We start from the raw sequence: 26343 nt of genomic DNA on the forward strand, positions 1-26343 counted from the left end.
ATAATTCAGTTGATGAACAAACTGCATAAATGCATTTTTGCAGGTTTAATTTGTCTAAACACAAAGCAGTGAGTGTAAGAGAACGGACAAATAAATAAATGGAATTTTGGCAGAGAGAGGCTTCTGGTGCATGTCAGGAAACTAAACAGTGGTGAGAGCTCAAGTCATTCAGTCTGGTCCTTACCTGAATAAGATGAAGCCAATGGACTCGACAGCAGCCCTCCTGACGTCATCATTCACATCGCTTACCTTAATTAAAAGAAGCAAAGCAGTCAAATCATGAAAACTGAATGAGATTAATCAAATCCCTGCATTTAACTTTCATAGTGTAAACTCCCTTATGGTCCAAAGTGTGAGTAATATACTCCACTATCACACTATCCAATAACTTTAGCTTGTATGAGATGCCACCTACAGGACAACAAGTTGTTCACACCCCATTACGTTGCATTTACACTGAAAGCACAATGAATGGCATATACAGTACATAAATTCACAGCAATTGAACTGTAATGTCTTTATCTCACATTTTTCCTTGTTAAAGTAAAGAGTTGCAACAGTGAAACCCCAGAGTGAAATCAGGCACAAACAGGAAAACACTGATATGCTATCTTAAAGCTGAAGGTTACAGTTTAATATTTCTCTCCCAATAGAACTTGATAAGGCTTTAATAAACAATCATAACCAGCGTATTAAACTCATCTGATTTATGATGCCAGGCATAGTTGTGCAGCCCTGGCTGCTGTCGTTTGCTTCACTGCCAGAATGATAAACCTGTCATCCCCTCTCTGAAATAATGTGTTGTAAAGAGGGCCAAACAGAAAACACTTACAGCGACATGTAGCAGGCGTCGGATGGCCTTGTTGTTCCCGGAGCCACAGTAAGCCATGCCCACTGTGTACATACCAGAGCGCCGAAGGATGGGGTCCTATCATAGACAGTGAAGGAAAGCAGAGCTTTGAGACTTGAGTCTGAGTCGCAACTACGATTTACACAGTTTGAGTCAATTCCCACATCTAGCTTTAATAGAAGGATCCTTGGCACAAAGTACAAAAGAAGAGCCTCACGTGTGACATGAAATACACACACAACCTGGGTTATAGAGAACATGCAGGACTCAATACATCAAACACTGGAACTGCGGGTTACATCTGCAAGGTACACCGAGTTATTTCAATACCCTCCCTGATTTTTCCCTCTAACTTGTGTCATTTCAAATGTATTGTTACTATGTGCATAAGCTGCAATGCCACAAAAACAAAGTACTGTAAACTTTATTGTTGTTGGAAATTAACCAATTCTGATCTCATTGTGCGTATGACATGCTACCTGGTGGCTTTTCAGTCCTACCTTGTCTCTGCAAAGGCTCTCAATGAGGGCATCAGCCTCCTCCATGCGCCCGTACATGACCAGGGCGATTCCCACTGCCAGACCACGTAAGATCTTCTCATGCTGTGTCTCCTGAGCGTAACCTACCATGTCCTCAATGGCCTGGGCCGACTTGGAACCCAGCATGACCAGACCCAGGGCCAGGCCTGCAGCTTCACCTGAGAGATTACATGACATTGTCAGCATGGCTGGTTTGGTTTTCCCGTAACAATAAACAGTTGTTTAGTAGTGTGCAGTACTAAATTATATTTAACAGTACTGCATACCAGAGACATTGGTAACATTAATATTAATACCGCAGTAGGCATCTTTTTGTTTCTATATTTGCTATGCTAAACATCACTCTTTCTTAAAAAAAAAAGATGATTTTCATTTATAAGCATTTCATCATTCATTTGTTCATATGCTTTATTATTTCTGTGCAACCTGAATCCAGTCTTACTCTATTCTATTCTATTCTATTCAAGCAGGACCAAAAACTACACTGTTACCCTGATATTCACAAATTCATTTTGTACACACCAGTAACAGCATCATCCTGGTACAGGTTGGACTTGAGGAGGTCATAAACATCTTGTCTGGCTGTGCCCAACGCAGCCAAACCAAGGCCAAGGGCGCCACCATGACGGACAATCTAGAAGAAAACAGACCGCAAAGACACTGATACATAAATTAACCAACTGACAAAGTGACCTTAACCAGCCACTGGTCTCTGTTAAAAATGTGTATCTTAAGCTTTTTATTCTAAAAAAGCACTGTAGTTTCTGTAAACATAAACTGTCATCATTTCATGAGTCATATTTTAGTATGCAAATTTCAAAGAACCAGAATTCAAATTAAATGTCAAAAAACTCACATCATTGCTGGCATTCTTGAGTTGACTGAGCAGATAGTCAATAATGTCTCCGCCATGGTTGGCGTGAATGAGTCCCAGAGCATACAAGCCTCCTCCCTCCTGGTAGGCGGAGCCAGGGGAAGTGTCTTTGGGCAAGTAGGTGGCCATTAACTGGAGAGCTTCTTTTTCATGACCCTGAAAAAAAAACAGCATGTTATGTTAAAAATCTGGAATAAATTGACCAGTACTTTTTTAATTTACATCATATTATCATCAAAATGATGCAAATTTACCTTGTGGATGACACCCAGACTTGCTGTGGCTGTGAACTTTGCCCAGTTGGTGGCTCTTGCAAGCCATTCCAAGTTTTCTCTACAATGTCAAACAAAAACATCGGCCTTAATGTCACTAACAGCAAGTAAGTTACTCAACGTCTCTATGCAATCTATGACATATTCGTTTCTATGCTGACAGCACAGTTACCTAAGGAACTGGTCACTTGTGGTCCCCGTGTGCATGAAAGAGTTGGCTATTACTGTGGCTGTGTGGCATACCGAATTTCGGACTGCATCCTGAAGTGACAGACAAAAAAAGGAATAAAAGCTCAGGAGGAAGCGGCAGTTCAACTGACAGTGTAAACAACAATTTGTTCTCTAAGCCATTCGTCTTGTTACTCATCTATATTACCTTTGTGTTTTTGAGGATCATTAAATCTGTGTTGTTATTTCGGATTAGGAACTGCAAATGCAGCTCAATGGCCATCTCCCCGCTAAGTATTTTGATCATCTTGGCGTTCTGGTCTTTGGGCTCATCCTTCTGCAAAAACACCAAGGGGCAAAATAAGGAGCTGACAACCAAGTCAGAGTTGCTTTATGAAAGAAAGTGCTACAGTACAAAACAATCCAAAGAGCAAACCGTTTCTGTCAGCTTTCCAGCAGGGGAGCTTCCCGCCTTGTCATCTGTCTCCATTGCATCACTGTAACACAAAAAACACAAACACAATGACTCAAATAAGTCTGTGTACAGATTCAGTTGGTTGCCACCAGTCTCACATATATTCACTGTACATGACATAATGGGCTATATGATCTACATGTATATAAGAGTTTATTCTAACTCTCATGTTAACTTCTTTAGTTGAAGAGCATGCATGCTTGTAAAATGTTGAGTTTTTGGTTACCTTCCTAGTAACTCAAAGCGTCTGTGAAAGTCTAAACAGACTTAAATCAAAACCATTAGATGTGACAAATCCTTAAGCCTTTTTAAATGTGAGCCAAGACACAATGCTTCAGCCTCGGCCTTAATGTTTTCTTCCCCTGCCCACCTGTCTTTGTCTGGTGTGGGCACAGTGCCTGTGTTTGTAGAGCCAGGGACTGCAGGGATAGGTGTTCCAACAGTGCGCAAGTTCTGGATGACAGAGGAGAGGAACTGCTGGCTGGCACTCTCATAAAGATCAAAGCAGATCTGATAGGCCATCAGCAGGTTGTCCTCCTTCACCAGCTTCTCCAGGATGTCACTCACAGCCTGCGGGTCGTCCAGGAATATCAGGCACTAAAGAGGTGAGGAGAGAATGTTATTAGAGAGGGATTTGATGGTTCTAACACAGTTTTTGAAAACTCAAATTCTTTAGAGAGAAGTTGTGAAATGCATATTATCTGTCTAAAGCATTGATTCTGACTGTTACATAGTGCATGAAGCACAGCAACAGCTGTCTGTATGACTCTGGGCTACTACTGGTAAGCTGTAGCCAACAAGAGGCATCATTTTATTTCGTATCTTGAGGATAAAGATGATGCTCTTAGGCAAGCTAATCTACACTCAGTTGCCAATTTATTAGGAATTACTGCAAGACTGTTGTATTAGACTGCACTGGTTTCAGCTACATTAACTTGATAAACTGGCAACTGAGCATTTATTGTACCTAGATCAGCAGAACTAATATCCACAACTACATCAAACACTGCAAGCAATCAAAAAATTGAATTAAAGATAGCATAGTACCAAACATCAAATCATCAATCATCAATCATCATTCTGAAAAACTAAGAAACTTTTCCTAAAAGAATCCTTACAAATCAAAGTTTGTGTTGGAGAAAATGTTAACCCATTCAAATACTAAAAAGAGACTAAACAACAACTTATTAGAACCAAATCTTTCTCAAGCAGGACATATATTTATAACATTAAGGGGTAAGTCCGGGAGATGATCCACAAAGTGTTGATAAAGCTGATTGTTACCTGACAGACATTGATGAAATCAGGCTTCTCCAAGTTCATGTAGAGCTTGACCAGCACCCGCAGCACCTCGTTGCGGAACTTCTTGTTCTGCATCAAGGACATGCAGACCTTCAGGCTGTAAGCAAGGAGGCCACTCACATCATTCTGCATGAGAGGAGATAAGAAAAGTAAAATTGATTAACATATTTCATGACAAGCAACAAGAGAGAAAAACAAGAAAACCATTAACTGTATATGAGTAAAGTGAAGTCGGCTGTGAATAACATTGCTGACTGACCGATTCTAAGATGGTCTTCTCAAACATGTCAAGTCGCCTAGTCTCCAGGGCGATGCCAATGGCCTGCTTGTACTTGTGATCATCTAGGCAACGCAGGAACATCTTATTGACAATGCCCTCAAGGCGGGGGTCGATGCTTTTCTTCTCTTCTTCCTCTGGCAGCTCGGCATTCTCCACCCGCAGCTTGGTGTAGTGGTCGATGCATTTGGCTAGCAGCAAACGCAAAAAAAAGAATGTGAGGTCAGTGACGTAGTTTAAGTCAAAATCTTATTTCCCAGGTGGGTTTGTAATCTGGAGGTATGATTCTTTTTTACTGCATTCAAGTTATTCACTTCACACTGGAAAAAAAAAAATCAGGTTCACAGCAGTATCCAAACAGAACTGTCAAATGATCATTAAAGAGGGAGGTAAGTCATATAAATGAGATTTGTTTTTGTTTGATTTCTCACCAATGATGGTCTCCACGTATTCTGAGTCATCTGTGACATTGAAGAGATCTCCAGCACCGAGAGCATAGTTCAGAGATTCCTCAAAGGCTCCGAGATGGTAGAAAACCTTAGAGGCCACCAGGGCAGCAAATGCTCTGCTCCGAAATGTCTCATCCTCATACAGGACCTCACTGAGAGTAGACAACAGATGGTTACACAAGACTGAAAAATGTGACCTGCAGTACATCTTTTTGTATGACTACTGAATGTAAATGACCACATCAAAATTATCTTTCATACTGCAGAAAGAGAGGTAAAACTAGGAGCTGAAATTATTGCTGCCTCAGTTTACTTTCATGTTAGTTGTAGTGGCAAGGGGAATCAATGGTACTTACATTTTATCCACTGATCCTGAAATCTCAGCCCAGAAGTCATTTACAATGGCATCTAGCTTGTGCAGAGCAAACTCCTGCAAATAAAATAGATATCACAAACACATAATATCAAAACATTTCTGTGTGAACTTTTGTCAAAGCAAAGCCGTCATTATATGAGATCCAGCTTATAAGATTCTATCGTTTGGGCTTGTGAAGAGAATTGTGCTCAAATTGCAGTTAGTATCAAGCTTCAACTTTGGTGCCATCATTACTTAAGTCTTTACCTGTAGAAATGTAAAAGGGTAGCACTTTGCAAAGCTGACTTCAAACAAGAATATAAAGTCTGAAAGTTGCATGCTGAAATGATAGCCTCTTGTTTTCATTAACTATTATGCATTGGAGGTAAAACCAATGACTGCACACGAAGGGCAGACAGATCAACAAAACTCTTTACTAGCCACATTACAGTTTGTTTTTCTCTACAGAGAGATCATCACACCGCACTTCAACCCTCTAGGGAGCCACTCTTCCATTGAACATGATACAGTACATTTAATATTGTGTTTGAGAGCCTGAGAGCTTTATTGTTGACTCATTGTGATACCTTTCACGGAAAGCCAGTGTCCTAAAGCTTTTACAAATAAGTAAAAACACACTCGCATGTAACCTCTATAATTCAGAATGTTCTTTGGCTTGGCATAACATGACATTATATCAGTTCTGTATGGGAGTTTGCAATCTCCAGGTGCTCTCCAACCAGGGTTGGAAATTAGCACCAGCAACCAGCCAAATGCTGGTAAAATATGCAAGTGGCTGCTAGATTTGCTTCACTGATCAGCCTCAAAAACAATGGTAATCTATTGAGTGGCTGGTAGATTTTGGATTCCACCAGACTCAGTGGCAGGTGAAGAAAAAGTGAGTTTCCAATCCTGTGTGCAAACAGTTCTTACCTTGAGCTGTGGCTCCTCCTCATCAAGGAGTGAAATAATTCCAGCTAGAAACAAATAAATAAAAACAAGAAAAATGAAAAGAGAATCAAAATGGACTGAATGCTTGCTTGATTCTTCGAGTTCATATATCTTCATCTTTATCCAAGTATGGCTTTAAGCTATAAATGTGTGTGTTTATTTGTTTCCTTTTGTTTTACAATACAAGCCACCCTGGCCATGTATTATATATTTTAGTGAAGTCTAGGGAACAACAAAATATTAATATAACAAATAACATAAGTCAGTTTCATCATACACGTTCAGATACAAAATTTACAAGATTATTTCTTAACCACAGACAGTACATTTTCAGTCGTTGTTCTTAGCATTAGCATTGTGTCAGTGTCAGTTGAATATGATTAAAGGCAAAACATTAAAAAATATCGACTTTAACGAGTTTAAGATGTATTAATATAAATACTGGAACGCCCACTTTATTTAAAGTTAAACCATAAAACCAGCAGAAATTCAGTGTTAAAACCATAGTGTCGCTGACATGAAATACAAAACAGGTCAACGGTGAAATCTGAAGTTGTTTAGCACAGCTAAACTGTAAACAGTGTCGATGGAAAAAAAGACATCATAATGTATGGGATGGACTATTATTAGCTTTAACACGTGTTCCCTTGATAATTTTTCCAAGGTGAAAAGAAAAATCCTGCTTTTATATTTTATATAAACGTGAACAGCTTATTATCAAAGCTGAAGAAGTCGATGCTGTACCAGTGTAACACCACCGAGGACTTGACGGTTATCACTGACGTTACTGTAGCTTATTATGAATTACTATATTTGAAACATTATTGCAACGATCGCCTCGCTATGCCAAAGACACATCAAACCGGGTTCTTCCGTCCTGAAAAATAACTTGGTGAATGTATTAGCCGTCGCCGGCTAACGGCTGCCTGTCAACTGCTATACTAGCTGTGTGACTCAGCTAAATCAATGGCAGCTAGCTAAACTTGCGGCTAGCACAATAAAAGCACTTTCTATGACTTACCGGCAGATGTTATCATGGTTGATTCTATATTCCCTCCTCAGCCCCAAGATCCCGGTTTAACGGTGGATTTCCGTGGGATTTTTCCGGGATATTTCGTATAGAAAATTTGTAGTATCTGAAAATCCAAAACAGTTGAACCAAAAGCAGCCGCTGCTACCTTCTTTTTGTCCAATACCGCAAGTCCACTTCTAAAAGGACCTCCGGGTTCCGGCTGGCCTCTTTATCGCCTGATTAAAAATGCATAAAAAATATAATGTTATCTATTGTATCATCATAAGTAGGGTTAATTCGTAGTATGTCAATGATTTATACTAATATCTTACAAGCTTCTGTTGGATTTAAAATGAATTATAAAAAATATAGTGATTGAAAGTATTCGATTTATGCACTGGTTTTTCTAAACGGGCTCAACCGTGAATCAGTTCTTCTGCCCATTTGGCTTCCCTTCCTTATAATACATCTATGTATAATACATCCGTGATCTGACTTTGCACCTTGATTAACTGAAGATAGCAGCACAATGTGGCTGTTATGCATGTAATATATATAAATATGGTGTTGACTAAGGAATTCATCTCAGTTGCTAACTGAATCTCTAAATATCCTACTTTTATTCTCTCAATATCCTACTTTTATTCTGAAAGAATAGGCAATTAATGTCACACTGACTCAAGATTAAATGTGTTTATTTACATATTTAGGCCTATATGAGTGTACAAACCAGTAGCCTACATAAATACATTATAAGGACAGGTGTTTTTTTTCATAGTGGGGTTGTATGCAGTACTTAAAATGCCCCCAGTTTGGAGAAGCAGACAGGAGTACCATCACACGCTAAACATTACAGCCTACTGCTGTAGAGGGGGTCAGCAGCAAAACGAATTTAAGCCACCTAAAAAAAGCCACATTTAAAAATTCCATGTCTGTTTAGGTATACACTTTATATTTACTGCTTTACCCTCAGACAGCAATTCAACAGGAAAATGAAGCTGTTTTATCGCTCTCTTCAAAGCCAGACTCCACTGAGAAAATGAGTGATTTTACACCACTGAACACAGGAGCTGCTGGTCTACTGCTGTCTCAAGCAGTTATTTTGTTTATGTTATTGTGTGCTTTTAAGGGGGTTAGTTTTGATTCACCAAGGCCACACAATGACACAAACTAACTGATCGAACACAAGTAGACAAGCAGGTCTTGTGTTTAGTGAGCTAAATTTACTGTTTTTCTGGTGGCTGGTGGAGTCTGGTGGCTTTGATGAGAGCATAGATGGGGAACTGAAGCCATTGACAGCTTCCCTGTTGGAACCAGCTCTCTGACACTAAGGTAAAGAGGTGAAAATACTTTCAATATAGCGTACACTAAACTGATATTGATTTTTTCAAGTGGGATTTTTTTATGAGAAGGCTTAAGTACGCTTTGTTGCTGACCCCCATCCACAGCAATACTGTTCTTAGCTTTTGTGTCTGACACCAGCCTGCTTCTCCAAACTGGGGGCATACTGACTGATGTCTACTGTATGTAATATACTGTCTCTAGATAAGTACCCCATACAACTCCACTTAAAAAAAATCTGAACCACCCTTTTAAAGGTGAAAAGCAGTTTTATACTTCTATTGAAGATAATGCTACTGTTAATAGCAGTCATCTAAGGCACACAGTTCTAACAGATGAATGTGGGGAAAAAAAGAAGACAAAATTTAAAATTTCACATTTAACACTTGAAGATGGCTGCTGGATTAACCTGCTGTGGAATCTGAGTGGGGGGTTGTGTGTGTGTGTGTGTGTGTGTGTGTGTGTGTGTGTATGTGTATGTGTGTGTTGGGGGGGGGCTCATGCAGCAGGCAGGCCCCGCTTAAGGCTCTTATTGTGTCAGCTGATGTTATGATGTAGTATATTCTCAATTAAACTGTCAATCCAATTAGCACAAACCACATGACACACAATAAGACTGGGCTTTTTGAGTCACCTGGAGCTCTGGGGCCGTGCAGGCAGCCCTGGACTGGAATATGTGTCATGTCAAAAGAGTACTTTTGCTGTAAGTTTTTGACTGTAGCCTAGCCATTCTGCAGTTCAAACATGTACTAAATAACAGACAAATATCTATCTAGGCCTAAAGTGTGTTAAATGATTTGATATCCAACCAAACAGGTACCATTGGAGGTGCAGCAAGCTTACAGTCAAGCATGCTCAACACCTACCTGTATAAAACAAATGACTTACAGTTGACTAACCAATTGTGCATCAAAGACAATGTGTAAATCAGCAGGATGGTTATTGTTTGACTTATTAAGCAACAACTGCTTCAGGACAAGAATCCTGTTGGCTCAGCGGTGGGAACATTTAACACTATGAAGAAACACTGTAACATGTATTAAGGCTCTGTAGCACCACAAGACCAACTAAATCTTCACAGTTACAACAGGATTGTCTACAGAGATATGCCTGTAGCCACAGGTCATGTGTCACGACATCAGCTGTCTCCTGCAGCTGACTCTCCATCGACATGAGGCCCCACAGACAAGGAAATGGTTTTCAGAGGGATGCCTTCTTCTCTACTTCCATTGTCTCCTGAAAAATCAACCAAAACCATGGAAACATTTTTACTTACTGTGCAACTGATTTTTTTTAAAGATCATTTTTGGGTTTTTATTGCCTTTAATTGACACAACAGTGTGAGCATGAAAGGGGGAGAGAGAGGGAGAGACATGCAGCAAAGGGCCGGGGCTGGATTTGAACCCACGGCCTCTGTGGTGAGGAAACAGCCTCTGGACATGGGGCGCCACTCTATCCACTGAGCCACCAGGGACCCTATGCAATTGATTCTTAATGAAATTATGATTATATTATATATTATAAATTATTATTGTTGCTGTTGTTTTCATTATTATAATAGTGGTATTACTCTAAATTATGATCATATTATATGATTACACTTGGCTACAGACAGATGTCAGTATTTCTTTGCTCCCTATACATTTGTCAAGTGTTGACAGTATGTGTCTGCCTGTCTGGCTAAATCTTTCAGTTGTGTGTAGGATAAATCTGATGGTCAGTGCATCCAAGAAGCTATTTTGTTGTAACAGTTAGAATTCTCTTTTTTTTGTCACCATCCATTTTCCTTCCAACCTGCCATATCTGCTTCACTCGGTCAGTCATTTCCTGAATTTCTCCAGGTAATTTCTGGATTTTTTTTTTCATTTATAAATTATCAGCTGCAAATGGAGAGACAGTGATAGTAAGAGCAAAAATATTTCTTAAATTTCTGAAAAAGCAAACTCAGTTTTGCCAAAAATACTAAATATTTTGTGACCTGGTATAGGGAAACAGAGGGTTGGTAAACAGACAGATAAATCCATGAAGGTTTTTGGAAATTCCCAGAACTTCCCCTAAATTCCTATGGAAATTTTCAATCTTAAATATTTGCGGAATTGCAACTCTAGCTTTGTATGCTGAGGTTGAACTGGTCCTCTCTGCTTTTCTATCACAGTTTTTTTTGTTCATCATTGCATCAAATCTTATCGAAACACAAACCTATGAAGAGTGAATGTGTTATGTCTTTGTTTGTCTGTTGGCCTTGTGATAGATTGGCAACCTGTATCCATGCCTTTTGCCCATGTAGTGCAATCTGTGTTTAGCTCCAGTCCCTTGGAAACCCTGAACAGGACTAAGCTGGTGTATAGAGTAGATGAAGAAAAGAACAGAAAGGGAAAAGAGGAGTTGAAAGAATCCTGTGGGAACAGAAATGCCTGTATAGCTCAGTCAAACTGAACACTGGGACAATGCGGCTTTACCTCTTTGCCTGCCAGTTGAAGAGTTGTTGGCCTGGCCTCTTCTCTGAGCCCAGAACAAACATTGGAATGGCCAGAAAAGCAGGTTCCCTCTATCCCTGGTATTATCTGAAAGGCAATAATAAGCATTTAACAATTTGGCACTTTATCTAAGGGCCTGATTGTTTTATGAATGCTCCTTTTGTTCCTGGCCTTTGTAGTCATGCCTGGGAAGAAAAATGTGTGCAGAAATGAGTGGTCTTGTGAATGTTGTGGATTGACTTACATAGTGAAGTGCACTAATACAAGTCACTCTTTGAAAAATATTCCAGGAATTTACACGGTGACCTTGCTAATTAGTGAGTTGATCTAATTATAAGTACATGTATCTACCATGATTTCACCATAACACCAATTATATTCATATATTTACTTACTTACTTAGTTACTTTTTTTTATGGGTAGCTATAGTACTGTGCAAAAGTCTTAGGCCACCTTAAACTTTGCTATTTTAGCAAAGTTATAATAAACCTATATATTTATTTCTCAGTAGTCTCTTCACTAAAATACAACCAGAACATCATGGAAATATGTATATCGCATTAAAAATGCAAATATTTCAGAAAAGGCTTAAGTTACCAGAGTTTAGTGTGGTCTCCGTTTCCACTTAGACTTAGCATGTCTTGAACTCTGTTGGCAGACAATATGAGATTCTTCTGGTGCATTTAATTTACACCAGGTTGCAGCCAAGGCATATCCAAAGTTCAATACTGACTGTTATATATATATACACACTCATTAGAACTCTAAAACAGCAAATCATCTATGGTGGCCTAAGATTGCAACACTGTTAATTAACTTGTTTAATTTCCAAAAGGATCACTGCTTTCCTTTCACCAATGCAGAGGGCTGTAGAATAGTGTGAAATGGGGTTAGGGTTAGGGTAAACCTATATGTGACAGTATATAGTATATAGTAGTAAGCTTGCTTTTTAATGTGTTGTAAGTGTTTTACACATGTCAAAATCTGTAGTTTTCCATTGTTTTGGCACTCTAAAATTGAATGCCTAACCAAAGCTGTGTGGTGCCTGGTTAAACACACCACAGTTCAAACTTCATGTTGACAAATCTGTCCTGCTGACGTGTGCCTGAGCAAAAAAGCCGCATGTGTTTGAACAAACAAGAAAGACTACATTATACTTGCAAGAAGTAATTGCCTAATGTGAAATGATGCGTGTAAAACTAGATAAGGACAATGTGTGTTATTACACCTGCTGTTTGAGATGAATGTATAACTTTGCAGGTATTTTTCTTGATGCTGAGCATTTTGGCCTCTGTCTTCGGGATGAAACAGCCCACCCATATTGTCTCTGGTGACTGTTTGTGGAACACTGAGCGGATCAGACGCTCCAGGAGTTGCGCACACTGCTGCGTCTCGGCGCTCTCCTGTCTGGTGCGTATTAATCCAATCAGAGCTGGTCGGGCGATTCTGGCACGTTTTGTGCGTGCTCTTACGTCCTTCAACGTCTCTTTTAAGCACAGCTCGTTAGACGTTTTGCTGATAAATGTCTGTCTGAAGATGAATATGATGATAGGAGAGTCTATAGTTCGCTTCAGGCTGTAAATGTTTGCCCTCCTCGTTGCTATTCTTTGAGCGTTGCAGTTGCGCGTTGGTCGCTTTTCCTTCACACCGTCCTCTCCCAATTCGAAATCCTGGGGCCTCGCTATTAGAGGTATATCGTTGCTGTTTACAGCCTCCTTGCCGCAAATGGGTTTCGCACTAGCAGCATCGACGTGGCTGCTTGGCGGATTGGTTTGGGGCTCCCCGTTGCTGATTTCCGGGGTGTTGTTGTTAAACATGTCACGAATAAACTCCCGCATTATTCCAGCGTCATCATCCCCGTCCACCTCTTTACTTTTACATGCATCGCTCACCAGATAAATCCTCTCTTTACCTCCGATCAAAGCTATAATCTTCTGAAACTCCCTCTCCTCCTCGGACAGCGTGTCCTCCGGTAAGTCTGCGTCTGCCATCCTCGCGCAATTACGTCCGCGCGGAACTGTTATGTTTACGGACTGTCAGGCCATTCACTACCACCTCTGCGACCGGTGTGGTGCAGAAAACTTCCTCATGATCATCACGAACACCAGTAGGAAGGGTGTGAATGAAGACTCAGCTTCGATTACTATTGGCTGATCATTGTATGGGGCGGGACTAAGCAGGGCCGTAGCATCAAATCCGTGAGCAGTCTGTGGGGCCCCCACCCTTCCTTTAAGATCCATGTCTCTCACACACATTTGCCTTCTTTCATTCATTCTTTCTTTTTTCTTTTTCTCATTTCCTTTTTTTGGAACTCTATTTTCACCTCTTTCGGGTTAGATTTAACAGTCTGTGGTGCTCCAGTTGCATAAGTAGTCTGTCTCTCGGCTCAGTGGGCAGACCAAATCATTTTGCCTTTAGGGGTGAGAGGGTCTCAGAGAGTTTCCACTTTTTGTAAAATAAAAAGCTCAGTCTTTATATAGATTTAATTAGTATTTTTTATTTAGTTTTAGCACCTTTTTTTTAAAAAAAAAAAAAAAGCAAACAAAACCAAACTTGTCATGCCAGACTTTGCAAATAAACAGTCCTTCTTTTCCCCCCACTATGACACCCCTGGGACCGACTGATAGTGATCATATGCAACACAGGCTTAATTCAAGATAATAAACTTTAAAGGATTATAGTAACAAAAATAGTGACTTCAAATTAAACTGAGATGAAACAAGATCACAAAAGGGACTGTACTTTAGTTATCAGAGTAGGGGGATGGTTGGGGTCTGACTTGGTTGTTTTATTTTATTTCATGACCCTTCCTCCATGATAAATAATTTCATGTCACAGTTTCTGGTTATGATAAATTGTGTGACTTTGGAGAACAAAAACATGCCTATCAAACCCACTTGCGGGTTGTAGAGTTCTGGGGATATTTTAAATAAATACAAAACACAACAATTTAGGGTTAAATGTCCCTCTCCTCAGCCAAATCAAAAAATATAATTTCCTACCCAGTGCTTAAAAATATTTGAAGTGCCTCTCCCACTTTGCACCACCCTCTCCCCTCTTATCAATACCTAACAGTCCCTAACAACAAGAGAACAGATTGTGGGATGATGAAATCAGGGTGCAGAGGTCAATCTTTTTATTCCCACTATTCTCATTGAAAAGAGTCCTGCCTTCGCTCCAGTGTTGTAGATTCCTGGCTTCTCGAACAAAAAAGGAAACAAAGAGAGGACAGTCATAAGCACCAACGTCAACACACAAGCCTCACTTGTCGTAACTTCTTATACATAATTGTTCAAATGGCTTCAGAGCTGCTTGACTTCTTTATAAGATCAAAAATTCCTTTGACCCTTAAACCCCCGGCCCTCTACATCAACAGTCTGTTGAGTTCTTGAGACTCTAATCCTTTAATCCAACCATGCCTGCTCTTTAATTAAAAGGTGCTGTTAGTCTGAAATGGCACTGAGTTCATGAGTTGAAATTTGATAACTTTGAAATTAAATAACTTCAGCTTCGGAGTCTGCGTGGGATCGGCCCATTGTTTACTGATGAATGAATGATAAACTGTAAAGTCTGATCAAAGCCAGCACAGAAGTTTCCTGGGTCTTTGACCTTTAGACTGACTGAACTTTGATTAGCCGGGCTTTGTGTTTGTTATTTGGCTTTTCTTCAAACAGAGCCTCCATGCACTCACTGTCAGAGGCGACTGCTTCCTGTGTATATAATGTCTAACATATGCAAAATAAACACTGTTGATATTCTTGTCTTTCTTTTTCATCTCTTTTGATGACTTAAATTTTGAATATGATCATATGTACAATCCCTCCAAACTATGTTTTTTATAACCACAAAGAAAAATTATAATACTTTTTAAATTTTACACATCTTCATGACTTTAAAGTTATTCAGGTGTGCTGGGTAAACCACTGACCTCTTTGTTCAGGGAAAGGAGGAGCTCAGGGTTAAGAAGCTCCCTTGGACCAGTGAGAGAGACACGGAGCCCTAAACGAACTGTAAAATAAATAAGTAAAAGTTAAGTACTTAAGTACAGACAAAAGACAAGACAAAAACAATTGTTATCATTTTAGAGGAAAGGTTAATTTTAGGAAACTTTGCGGCCATACAACCATGAAGAGTATGTGTTTATCAGTCTGTAGAGTGAGACTTGGAATGAGGAACTAAAGCAAAGCACAATCATTATTCAGTTCAAGACAATGTTCAAAAAAAATGTTTTCCAGAGGTATAACAATGAGGAAAGACTACGATGACAGTCAAGTCTTTGTCTGCTGTCACGGTCTGACACCTGCATTGTACAGAAAACTTGAATTACTGTTAATAAATGGTATAATGTGTGTTTGTGTGTGTGCATACATACTGTGTTTGATATATATGCATATATGTGTGTGTAAATTATATGTATATATGTGTGTATGTGCATATATAAGTTAATGTGTGTGTGTGTGTGTATATGTTGTTTATAAGAATCTATTCACTGACTTTGTTTCAATTTCTATTATTTTGTTTTGTTTTTTATAGTTGTTTGTTTTGTTTATTTTACATGTTTGAATTAAAATATTAATCTAATCAAATCAGATAGTTTTGTATGTTTGTATTCAGTGCTGGGCCAAATAATTGTTGCAGTCTATGTTATATTGGCCTGACTGATGTATTGGTCAATCTGGTCTTTCATATCAGCTATCATCAGTCATTTTGCGTCTGGTAGGAGGATGTTCACTATTAGTTCACATTTTCATTTTTCATCTCATAAATGAATCTTTTAACTTGTTAGTACTGTACATATAGAGTTTTCCACTCTGACTTATGGAGTCGGGTCAGACCACATTTCAGAAACGCAGCAACATTATGTTCATTCCTGCAAGAGTAAATCATAAGAATAGGCCTACAGCCAGACAAAAACACAAGATACATTTTAATAGCTTTGGTGAAGATTTTTAGTCTCATAATGAAGGGATGAAGGACGGCTGACCACACACTGTGATTCATTCTGTCGTCTTTTCCTTTATGGCCATAGTTGCTTTGTTTTAAACTCCTGTACCTATTCCATAATTATATTACATATATGGGAGGAGACACATACCCACAGTATTCAAATATACTCCCTCATAGTATACTGATTAAAAATTTAAATGAAAAAATGTGCCGGGCTTCATTGGGCAACCAATGCCGTCTGAAGTCATTGTTGGCAAACGTAATCCTTATCATAAATAAACTAACAAATTGCCATTATTACTATTACAACTGGGTCTAATATAAATGTGTACTGCAATTCTGCATGTGGTTTGTGCAGTAATTTTGCTGTGCTCCAGCAGAAACTGTTGCCCAACTGTTGTTGGCAGATATAATCAATCACTGTACGGTCTCTCTGTTTCATTACTTTCAACTGTATTAAAAAGTGTAAAACTAGAATGTAATGAGCATTGTGTAGGCTATATCATTGTCGATTTTGATAGTGCTAATAAAGTGTTAGTATCCCATAAAAATGTAATAAAATGTAATAGTATTGTATGTCATAAAAATGTCATAGTGCTGTAAAACTTTAATTAAAAGCGCAGAGGGTTGGATAGCAGAAAGTGTAGGCTGACATTGGTTCCCACCATGTTAAACAGGTGATCACAGTCCTGGTATGTACCACTTCAACAGCACCTCTCTACCTCCAAATCACTCAACCTAGAACTTCTCCGACAATAATAATAATAACAATAATAATAATAATAATAATAATAATAATATCTGAATAATCATCATCATTATCATTAGTAGTAGTAGTAATAGTAGTAGTCACACTTATAACTTAAGGTACAAACTTAGTATGAAGATGGGTCTGTTAACATGGGACAGCCTAATGCTGTTCAGGCTTTCACACCCTAACAGGTAAAATACATTTATGGGAAACTCTGAATACTTGCAGTAGTTAAGGCATAAAAAACATCAGGTTAAAGAAGTAGCTCACAAGCTAAAATTCATTCTTTTGCTGCCATCTTGTGGCTCTAGGGTGCAGTGTTTTGGGTCTGAAGACTGGAGAGTTGCAATGCTTTTGTTTCAGTGAGTTTCAGTGTAGCTGAAAAGTCATTTTATCACGGCTATTCTACCTTTCTCAACTGACTAATAGTTTAAGGATGCAGACAAATGAAAGTCTAGAATTTCCTTTTAAAATGATAAATAGTGCTGATCATTTTGCTCTGTACACATCTGACATTTGAGCAGAGTGAAATAACAACAAAACTAAATATCTGCAAATAGCACTCAGTCCAGGTCAACTCATCCCCAGTTCTTAGAAAAGACTTCTTTTTTAAAATTGAATAATGCTGTTTTGAGTTGAGAGAGGAAACACGGTAAAAGCTCACCACCTGTGATTTTCTTGTGCGACACCAGATCTCTGAGAGCAGAAAGATGAGAGGCAGTCAGAAACTGTGGAGGCAAAACAGAGTCCTCAGTGTCAGCGGAGGAAGAACTGCTTCTTCCTCTACTGATGTTTTCCATCATGTTGGTGTCATGTGGAGTTTGTAGTGGCAAGACTGTGGATACATCATCAAAAAGACAGGACATTTAATTATCATTTTTGGGGGGGTTATAATACATGTAAAAAGTAAAACTTATAAAGTGTGTGATGACAGAATACACTAATATTAATTTGGCCTAATTTCCTCTTCATTCAAGTACAGAGAAACTGATAACCTGAAGTGAAGGAATGCTGCAGGAGTGGTTGATCCTCTGACGACCTGAAGGTGGCTCCTTTCTCCACCCCAGACTCCCCTTGAGAACCTGAAGCATTTGTTTGGTGTGAATTTAAACCAGCACAGTATCACTTTGAAACAATACAAATTTCAAAGAGATTTGAAATTTGAACTTCAGATGAGAAAAACAAACACTGTTAGGAGGAATATAGCTGTTAGCAGTAACCAGCTACAAAACAAAGCCTGCAGTATAGGTGAAGTTACACTGTTGAATATCATAATGTGATGCTGTTTTGCACTCTAGGAATTTAAGTGTCATAACATGTACTTTCCCCATTTTCTAAGTCCTAATTTGTGTGATTTGTAATTTCTATTTTCACAGAACAATGTTCATACAGAAGAAAGATGTTGCCTTGTTTTACATCAGTCAGAGCTGGCATGCTGGCAGCAGTAAATAGGATATCTTAATATCTGCAGTTTTGTGCACTTTCACACACCATAACTTATCTTGTTTGACCCAGAAATATATATAAATTACAAAGGCTGGTCAGTATTTTTGAGTGGATTTTCTCTCTACTTTGAGTTTATGGTCATCATGACACTTTAAGAGACTCTCATTCTCAAACAAAGTGAACAACAATGCAAATTACAACAATAATTGTACTGGTGGTGTATTATCACAAAAAGTCATTGTAGCACACAGCAGTATCACAACAAACAGAGTAAAGTTTAGAATAGTTATGCAAGTGACATTTTTACTATTTTAAAATAATTTCAGTGTAAATTGCTTACCTACAAACACAGTTCCAAGGAGCAGCACAAAAAACAAGCGACCAAAACCAACTACGGTCCACCTTTTTAACTGCGGAGCCCCAAAACAAGCTGTCCTTTTTGTCATGGTGAGTGGAAAGGCAAATACAGCAGTGGAGAAGGTGTTTCTGGGAAGAAACATTATAACGCCCCAGTTTTAAACAATACACAACGGATCAGACCTGGGACACTAGGTATTACATTTCAACCAGGTTTTGTCTCTTCACAAAAGCTGTGACAAGTGGGAGTGGTGGTCCCACACAGAGAAAAATACTAATATGTTACACAACGTTATAAAAAAAAAAAGAAGCACTTGCAGTTGTACACAATAACAAACAAGGACAACAGCTAACAAAATAAAGTGAAAGTAACAAACACTGGAAATATTAAAACACTGTTTTTCATTGTCCCCCTGAAATCACAATGGAAAGAAAAGGCTTTTCTCGTGAACAATGTTTTACATGTGGAGAAATAATGAATGAATGAAACATTTTTCCCTTTAGGGGAATTTGCTTTGCAGAACACAGCATAAATATACGTACATAAAAAAGACATATCAACAACAGTATATATCATAAAAAAAATAGCATTATTAAAACATCATAAAATGTCATAAAAAGCACGTCATTGGGAAATTAATAAAGGATATCAAGTTCAAGAAGTGTCAGTTCAGACCATGTGATCAGAGCTTGTGTAGCAGTTGAATGCTGCGTGGGACAAATTATGTGATGCCTCGTTTAGTCTGTCATATAATACAATAAGCATATACAATACAACAACAACACCATCCTCAAATTCATGTCACTGATATTAAGGATTAGTTATTATATAAATGAAATGCTATAAAACACAATAATAAGTGGGCAAAGCTTCATAAATCACACCCATATGTAAGTAAAAAGTGACTTTATGTGGTACATATATGAAATACACACAGACTTTGAAATTGCTTGTTTCATTGCCTTACTCCAAAAGACACAAAAAAGTTTTCCCAAGCATTAAATCAGATATTTCATGAATAATAATAAGTCGTCTTGTAAAGCTGCTTACAGTAGGAGTGAGGCTGCAGTTAAATGACTTGTACAGTTGAAGAATATATCCATGTGCCCTTGTTAACTGAGACAATGAGTTTGTTGTTTGAGTTGTCATAACACTTCTAAACTGGGAAATCCCTGAAAATGAGAACTGTGTAGTGAGCAGTGCGGCCGGGTTTCAATTACTTCCTTTCATGACATGCTGTTTTGACTATAGTTTGCACGATGCCTTACAAAGCTTAAATCATTCACATTCCCAGACAAAATCTCAAAATTCTATGATTGGTCTTGCTGATAACATAAATGCTATTATGCTCTCTTTGTATGTGTAAAGAGGTGGAGTGGTAAAATAGGTGAAAAACATCTCTATTTATACTTTAGGTCTGGCCCTCTCTCAATTTGTATTTCTACTGCAGTATGATATAATCAATGAATGAAGATAGTTATGCTTAGATTAAGTCTGAAACAGATTTACAAAAATAGGATCTAAGTGATGTCTCATCTCAAAATTAAAATTTTGGGGGTTGCACTCATTGTCAACAGCCAACATGTGAAAATGTCTCCATGTACTGGACAGATTGTTCAAAATGGTGATGATTACTGCCACAGATAATCTGCACTGCACTCCTCCTGCATTTACTGAGTTGTTCCACAAGAGGGCACAGGAGACTTCTTGAGAGCTTATTCCTGGAGACACAGTAAAAAAGGTTATCACAGTGACTAAACTGCTGCCCAAACATGCATTGATTGTTGTATTTATCTTTACATTATTACGTGTTAGCTGCAGCTGTGTCATGCCGCAGTATTATTTGTGTTTGTGTAAACTTATTAGCAAAATACTAAAAATATGATGGAGAAATATATTCACTGTTTAAAGTTATGCATAAGATCTACCTCGAAGCAATCACAACATGAAATGCTAAATAGGACAGTAAGACTATGACAGTTAACAATTTGTGGCTCCTTGCTGATGTGTTTTGGGCTTCCGAATGTGTTTTTCTTTAACACTCCAATATCATCTATTTCAGTGAGCATGCATTTTCCTAAAATGTTTGTCAGATTTTTTGTTTGAGCAGCTACACAGATAAAAGTACAGATTGATTTGAAACATCTGCTTTTGGGGTTATTTCCTTGGTGATGATGTGTTTACACAATAAGCTGCATTACTCATAAAGCAATGACATTATGTTTTATTGTATCGTTGCTTTACGAGATCAGTTGAAACCACAACTCAGTGTCAGAATTTTCCATTACTGCTTCAGACTTGATTATTAGAGAAATGAAAGTGTTTTGTCTGCAACATACTTCATGGTATTTTTAGTTAATTATCCAATCACTTCCATTCTACAACACCGGTCTGATTATCCTGGTTAAAAACATGATTTCCGTATGACAAATGTTTACTTCTGCTCATGCAAAAATGGATTTTCATAACACTGATGATGATCTCCGAATCACATTTATATCAGCCAATAGTTGTTTCTGCAGTGTCATTGTCATGAGCAGTTAAACAACCTTTAAATCACTCCACCAAAGCTTAAAGAGGAATCACAAAGCATTCTTGATTTTAAGTGGTATAAGAAAACATTGTAAAGATATATACAGCAGGCCTATATCTCAGCACTTTATCACTTGTTTTTATTGTGTAGAAAACTAAACAAAACTGCTATTTTTAAAGTACAGATTGTTATTTAAGGTAGATGTAAGTTTTTTAAAATCTCAGGATAAGGAAATGATGTACAGAGCCTTCACTCTCTGCTAAATAGCTTCATGCTGCATTAGAAAAGTACTCAGCTAAAACAGCAAAAGAGCTAACAGAAGAATGGCTAAGCGTCAAGGAGAGGAAAACGTTGAATTCTTTTTAAAAAAAAATTGCCTATTGATAATGTATGATTGTTTATAAAATACAGACAGACAGTCGTAACATATCTCAAAAAACTAATAGGAAAACTCAGGAAATAATGTGCTCAAAATTCATACAAATTGCTGGTTTTACACAAAGTTCTTGCAGCTATGAAATATCCATAACATCTGTCATTTAGTCAGGGGTAGTCAGTCCACTCAATTATAGATTAGGGGTCCCTTTAGAATAAAGGTAGGAGACCACTGCTATAAATGGCAGGATTGTAGGAATTAATGTACAATAGCTACTTTTAAGCAGCAGTAAAAGCTTGTGCAGACTTTGCCCTCTAGGTGGCAGTGTCTTCCTACTGAAAGTGACATTTTTCTGATCATTTAAATCAAACCTTGCCAACTCCCTGGTACTGCCACCCAAGAAGCTTCGTGTACTGCATGTTATTAAATACATAACCAATACCACAGTGCACTGTAGGACTCAATGGACGCCAGAGAGGAACAAATATGCACTCACTATCAGCATGTCAAAACAAAACAAGTTCCTTTGAGAGCGGGAATGATGAGTACGATGAATATGAGTACATCTGATGAGCGCTCAGTGTCTGGGCCAACTCATGTTGTTTGTGGTGCCGTTACTACAGAATGACACATCAGTCAAAAAGAATGTCCTGTGTGTGTGTGTGAGTGTGTGTGTGTGTGTGTGTGTGTATGTGTGTGTCTGTGGACACCACAGCGCCATCTGTTAAAGCTTTGGGACATGGTTTAGCTGGTTAAGCTGTTGATTTGTACAGTGATCATCAGAAATGATTCAAACCACACAGAGGTCACTGAAATTCCCTTCAAAAGACGCTCCTCGATTTAACAGTCGACCTCGAGCGTCAGTCACACGTCAGCGGGCTGACACAGTGAATGCTGCGGCTGCTTTGGGAAACTTCAGGCATGCAAATGGCTGGAAAATGAATGACGGTGGATTTGCACTTGTGGATTTCGCTGGCGGCACTGCTCTGAATTCTGAGATCTTTGACAAGATCATCTTACATCAGGTGCACTTAGCCCAATGCGTCAGTCACCTCACTGTGCAGAGCGGCCCTGTGCTTGACAGCCCGGCTCACAGCAGAGGCACCCCTGCTGGCTTGGAGAATGACTCAGGTAAGGGCTGCACATACGCTGGAAACACTCCAGTGGTGGAAAGTGGGTAAGTGCATGTAATTAAGAACTATGTTTATTTAAGGTGTAAGATTTTTGCACTTTCCTTGAGTAATTTTATTTTATATTGCTTCAAATTTCCACTCCATTATTCTGACAGCTGAAGTTACAAGTCATTCTGTAATTTAATATTTAACAACCAGCATGTTTGATGAAACCACCCAAAAATATAGAAAGAAGTTCAAAGTGGGCACTCTTAAACCAGCTTAAACATCAATATTCTGCTTAAACATTAACATCACTAATACTAATGCAATACTATCATATATATAATAACTGCTTTGAAAGTACATTAAACGTTTGATACATTACAGCATGTTTAGGACTTTTATATGCAATTGAGTGTTTTATTAGTGTGGTATTGCTACTCTTTCTTCAGTAAAATAGTCTGCTTAAACAAGCTAAACTTTTGCAGACAGAGCTCTCATCATTGTAAATGTGCATTGCTGATGTTGCAACATTGCGTAGCTTCTGGGTTACAAGATGTTGCCATCAAATTTGATGATTTCCATACTTTATCTTTAAAAGAAATTTAAATGTCAATCAAATGACTGGAAGCTCTTCCGTGGGTTCAGAAATTTCGACCACACTTGGGTTTCTGAAACATCTTAAAGCTTAAAGTTACATTACCTCAAAAATGCATCATTGTCAATTTGAAGTCAAGTCATTGTCAAGGTTTCTCATTACATAGTTTTGATACAACGCAACATTAGCATAATCATTCAGTTGTCTAAAATTTTTTCTATAAGGTATTTTTTTCTCAAATCTTCACTTCCCTATCCACAAAGTGTTTTCTCGTGTTTTCCTTTTGTATTTTATATTTTGCAGTTTATCACGGTGCTAAACGAGATCCCATGCTCCTGGGACAATAACTGTTTCATGAGCCAGTGTTTTCATTAGAATTTTATTTAATATAGTTAAGATTACTGTATATTTTAAATGATAAATCAGCTTGCATCCCTGATTTGACTTCAATTTTTTTCCATCCAAAAATATGAATAAAGCATGAAAATGTGTTTTTCGATTTTTATGAATTCATATGTATTCATTTGTTGAAAACATTTAAATAAATTTGAGTTTGACCATCACTTGTCCTTCTACTGTTAAATATTTTGGTTGCTTGAGGCAGTTCACATAGAAATACACACATGCGCATGCTTGCGGGTGCGCGCGCGCACACACACACACACACACACACACACACACACAAAGTTTGGAAAAGGCTATTGTTCTGTTTAGGTACTCATAGAGCGAGAGGTCACTGGGTTACAAGTTAACTCGTAGGTGCAGAGAATCGCAGCCTTTTGGAGCACTGTTAACCAAAAAGAAAAAGAAAAAACACAGCACAAGTGTCCTCCAGGAGCCCTGCTACTACTCTGTCCATCCTTTCTCCTGGGCTGAGACATTAACAAAGCCAAACAAACAGTCCACTGTAAGCAACTTTTCCAGCCCAGTGGGCCTGGACACTGAGGACTTGTCCACAGAGAGGCGAGGGGTGGGGGGGGGGGGGGGCAGCACAGATGGAAACACCTAGAATACGTCAGGCTAAACCCACAGTGCATGACAGGTCAGAGGTCACTAGAGTTGACAAGCTCCAAGAGCCGAGCTGAAGATGAGGCGAGGTAATTAAATTTGAGTTGGTCAGTAAGATCTTTCTGGACTCGCAAAGAACTGCAAAGGAATTTAACAGAAAAAGAGGTAATCCCAAATGCTTTTATAACTGTACAGATTTTCCAGATTTCAGTCATGATCAATTGAGTACATGTCTGTACTCTTGCTTAGATTTATTTACTTCTCTGCATCCTCCTTGCAAAAGTTGATGCAATAATAAGAAATGAGAATTATCCACCAGAACCTATTCCAAATTTAGTTTCATATTTCTTGTAGTTTATATTGAGTAATTATCAAGATTTGATTCCTGACTCTTGAGGAAAATAAAATGAGGTTTTGCTGTGTAAAGTAAAACATTCAGATGAAAAATTGATATTGTTTATCTCAGAAGTAGTCTGGAAATCGCAAACATTAACCCCGGCCAAAGTAACTTCTAATATTTGACATGGTTGCAACTTTTATTTAGCCAAATGTATAATTCTATCAGCTGTATAACTGATAAACTTCCTATCAGACTTTGAAATAAAAGTCATCTCCTGACTTTATTCACTGTGATTTCAGGGAACAAAATTTAAAGGTAACACCTATACACATCAGAAAAAGAGACATGCCCTTGTATTCTGTAATGAACTGACAATATGTAGTTATGTCACTTTTCTACGAGATAACAATGAGGACGTCTTGTTGTCGAGGTAACGGCCTTGTTTGAAAGTGAATGTATATTTCAGTTCTCTATCTGAACACTTTAAAAGCATTTTAAAAAAACATTCGAGGACCTTCAGTTGTGTGGCAGAGTTTTATGATGCAAATCTCTCAGACAAAAGGGCCAGGATTTTTAAATGCAGGCCTTGGCTGCATTAATTGAATTATCGCTTCTGAACTGCAGGCTGGGAGCCACATGAAGAATGGCGTCAGTGAGAAATAAGAAAAGGCAGTCTCTGTGGCCAACCCTCCTTTCGGCAAGAAAATATTTGGACAGTCACTTTGTGCTTTTAGAGGTGCACAGTGGGAGAAATGATGCCATGAAACGCAAAGAAATGAATGTACTAAGGCAGAGCTGTTGACTGAAGAAGGTGCTGATTGCACAAGTCTTCAGCTGCTCGGCCACGTCCCAAACAGAGTGAGAAGGAAGTAGAGAATCCATGTAGCAACACTGCTAATTCACCAATTACTACCACTAATTGTTGCCTCCTGAGGAGAGGTTAAGGAGACGAGTCAGTGCCTCCCTGGGTGACTCTGATGGGCTCTCTGCCAAAATGTCATCCATCCTGGAGCCTAATCAAGTTATCATATCAACAAATCTCCCATCAGGGGCCCCACAGTTGACACTCCGAAAAGACACCCAGAGGGGGACAACAAATTTCTAGCAGCAGGACACTTGGGGAAGGAGTCGGCCTGCCAGGCAGCCATGAAAGCTACCTGCAGCTCGTGGTCAAGCTCCCCTCTGGGATGACACTCAAACTGGACTCTACAACTCCCGCCCTGCAGCCACGGACATTCCCTGGGAGTGAGCATGAGAAGTGGGGCACGGAGACTGCACATTATTTAGTGCTGCACACAATAGTCCACAGGGAACACAATGTGGCATCTCGCAGAGTTTGGAGGAGAGAGCGATGACTGCAGACCCCCTGTGGTGGTGTGAAGGGGACGGGGGGTCAGGGTTTAAGAGGCACGCTGGCCTCGCCTAGGGAGGGGGTTAATGTACTGTTAATCTGAGGTCAGAGATGCCCCTTCGCACTCATACATCACCACTGACAGCACCAATCAGTGATGACTACCGGCATGAATCCT

At 38.8% G+C, this 26343-nt stretch overlaps 2 protein-coding genes across 2 annotated transcripts in view; both read right to left on the minus strand.

Moving 5' to 3' along the window:
- Window positions 1-7705, minus strand: part of psmd1 (proteasome 26S subunit, non-ATPase 1) — a 45868-nt gene extending 38163 nt beyond the window's left edge. The window contains exons 1-16 of the mRNA XM_042515993.1: window positions 7534-7705; window positions 6495-6538; window positions 5563-5636; window positions 5189-5358; window positions 4740-4948; window positions 4463-4606; window positions 3549-3775; window positions 3140-3200; window positions 2912-3040; window positions 2708-2796; window positions 2518-2596; window positions 2246-2419; window positions 1912-2023; window positions 1351-1547; window positions 833-928; window positions 185-249 (exon numbers count right to left, since the gene is read on the minus strand). Coding sequence (XP_042371927.1) covers window positions 185-249; window positions 833-928; window positions 1351-1547; window positions 1912-2023; window positions 2246-2419; window positions 2518-2596; window positions 2708-2796; window positions 2912-3040; window positions 3140-3200; window positions 3549-3775; window positions 4463-4606; window positions 4740-4948; window positions 5189-5358; window positions 5563-5636; window positions 6495-6538; window positions 7534-7549 — 1886 coding nt within the window. The 5' untranslated portion in view covers window positions 7550-7705. The remainder of the gene's footprint in view (window positions 1-184; window positions 250-832; window positions 929-1350; window positions 1548-1911; window positions 2024-2245; window positions 2420-2517; window positions 2597-2707; window positions 2797-2911; window positions 3041-3139; window positions 3201-3548; window positions 3776-4462; window positions 4607-4739; window positions 4949-5188; window positions 5359-5562; window positions 5637-6494; window positions 6539-7533) is intronic.
- Window positions 7706-8775: 1070 nt separating this feature from the next.
- On the minus strand, window positions 8776-13398 carry LOC121940116. The gene is made up of 3 exons (XM_042482976.1): window positions 12571-13398; window positions 11325-11429; window positions 8776-10101 (listed from the first exon to the last, which is right to left on the minus strand). The coding sequence occupies exons 1-3, from the start codon at window positions 13331-13333 to the stop codon at window positions 10004-10006; spliced, it is 966 nt and encodes a 321-aa protein (XP_042338910.1). The 5' UTR covers window positions 13334-13398; the 3' UTR covers window positions 8776-10003.
- Window positions 13399-26343: the final 12945 nt, after the last annotated feature.

Source organism: Plectropomus leopardus, chromosome 3 (genome assembly GCF_008729295.1).
Source record: "Plectropomus leopardus isolate mb chromosome 3, YSFRI_Pleo_2.0, whole genome shotgun sequence".
In the NCBI taxonomy this organism is placed as follows: Eukaryota; Metazoa; Chordata; class Actinopteri; order Perciformes; family Serranidae; genus Plectropomus; species Plectropomus leopardus.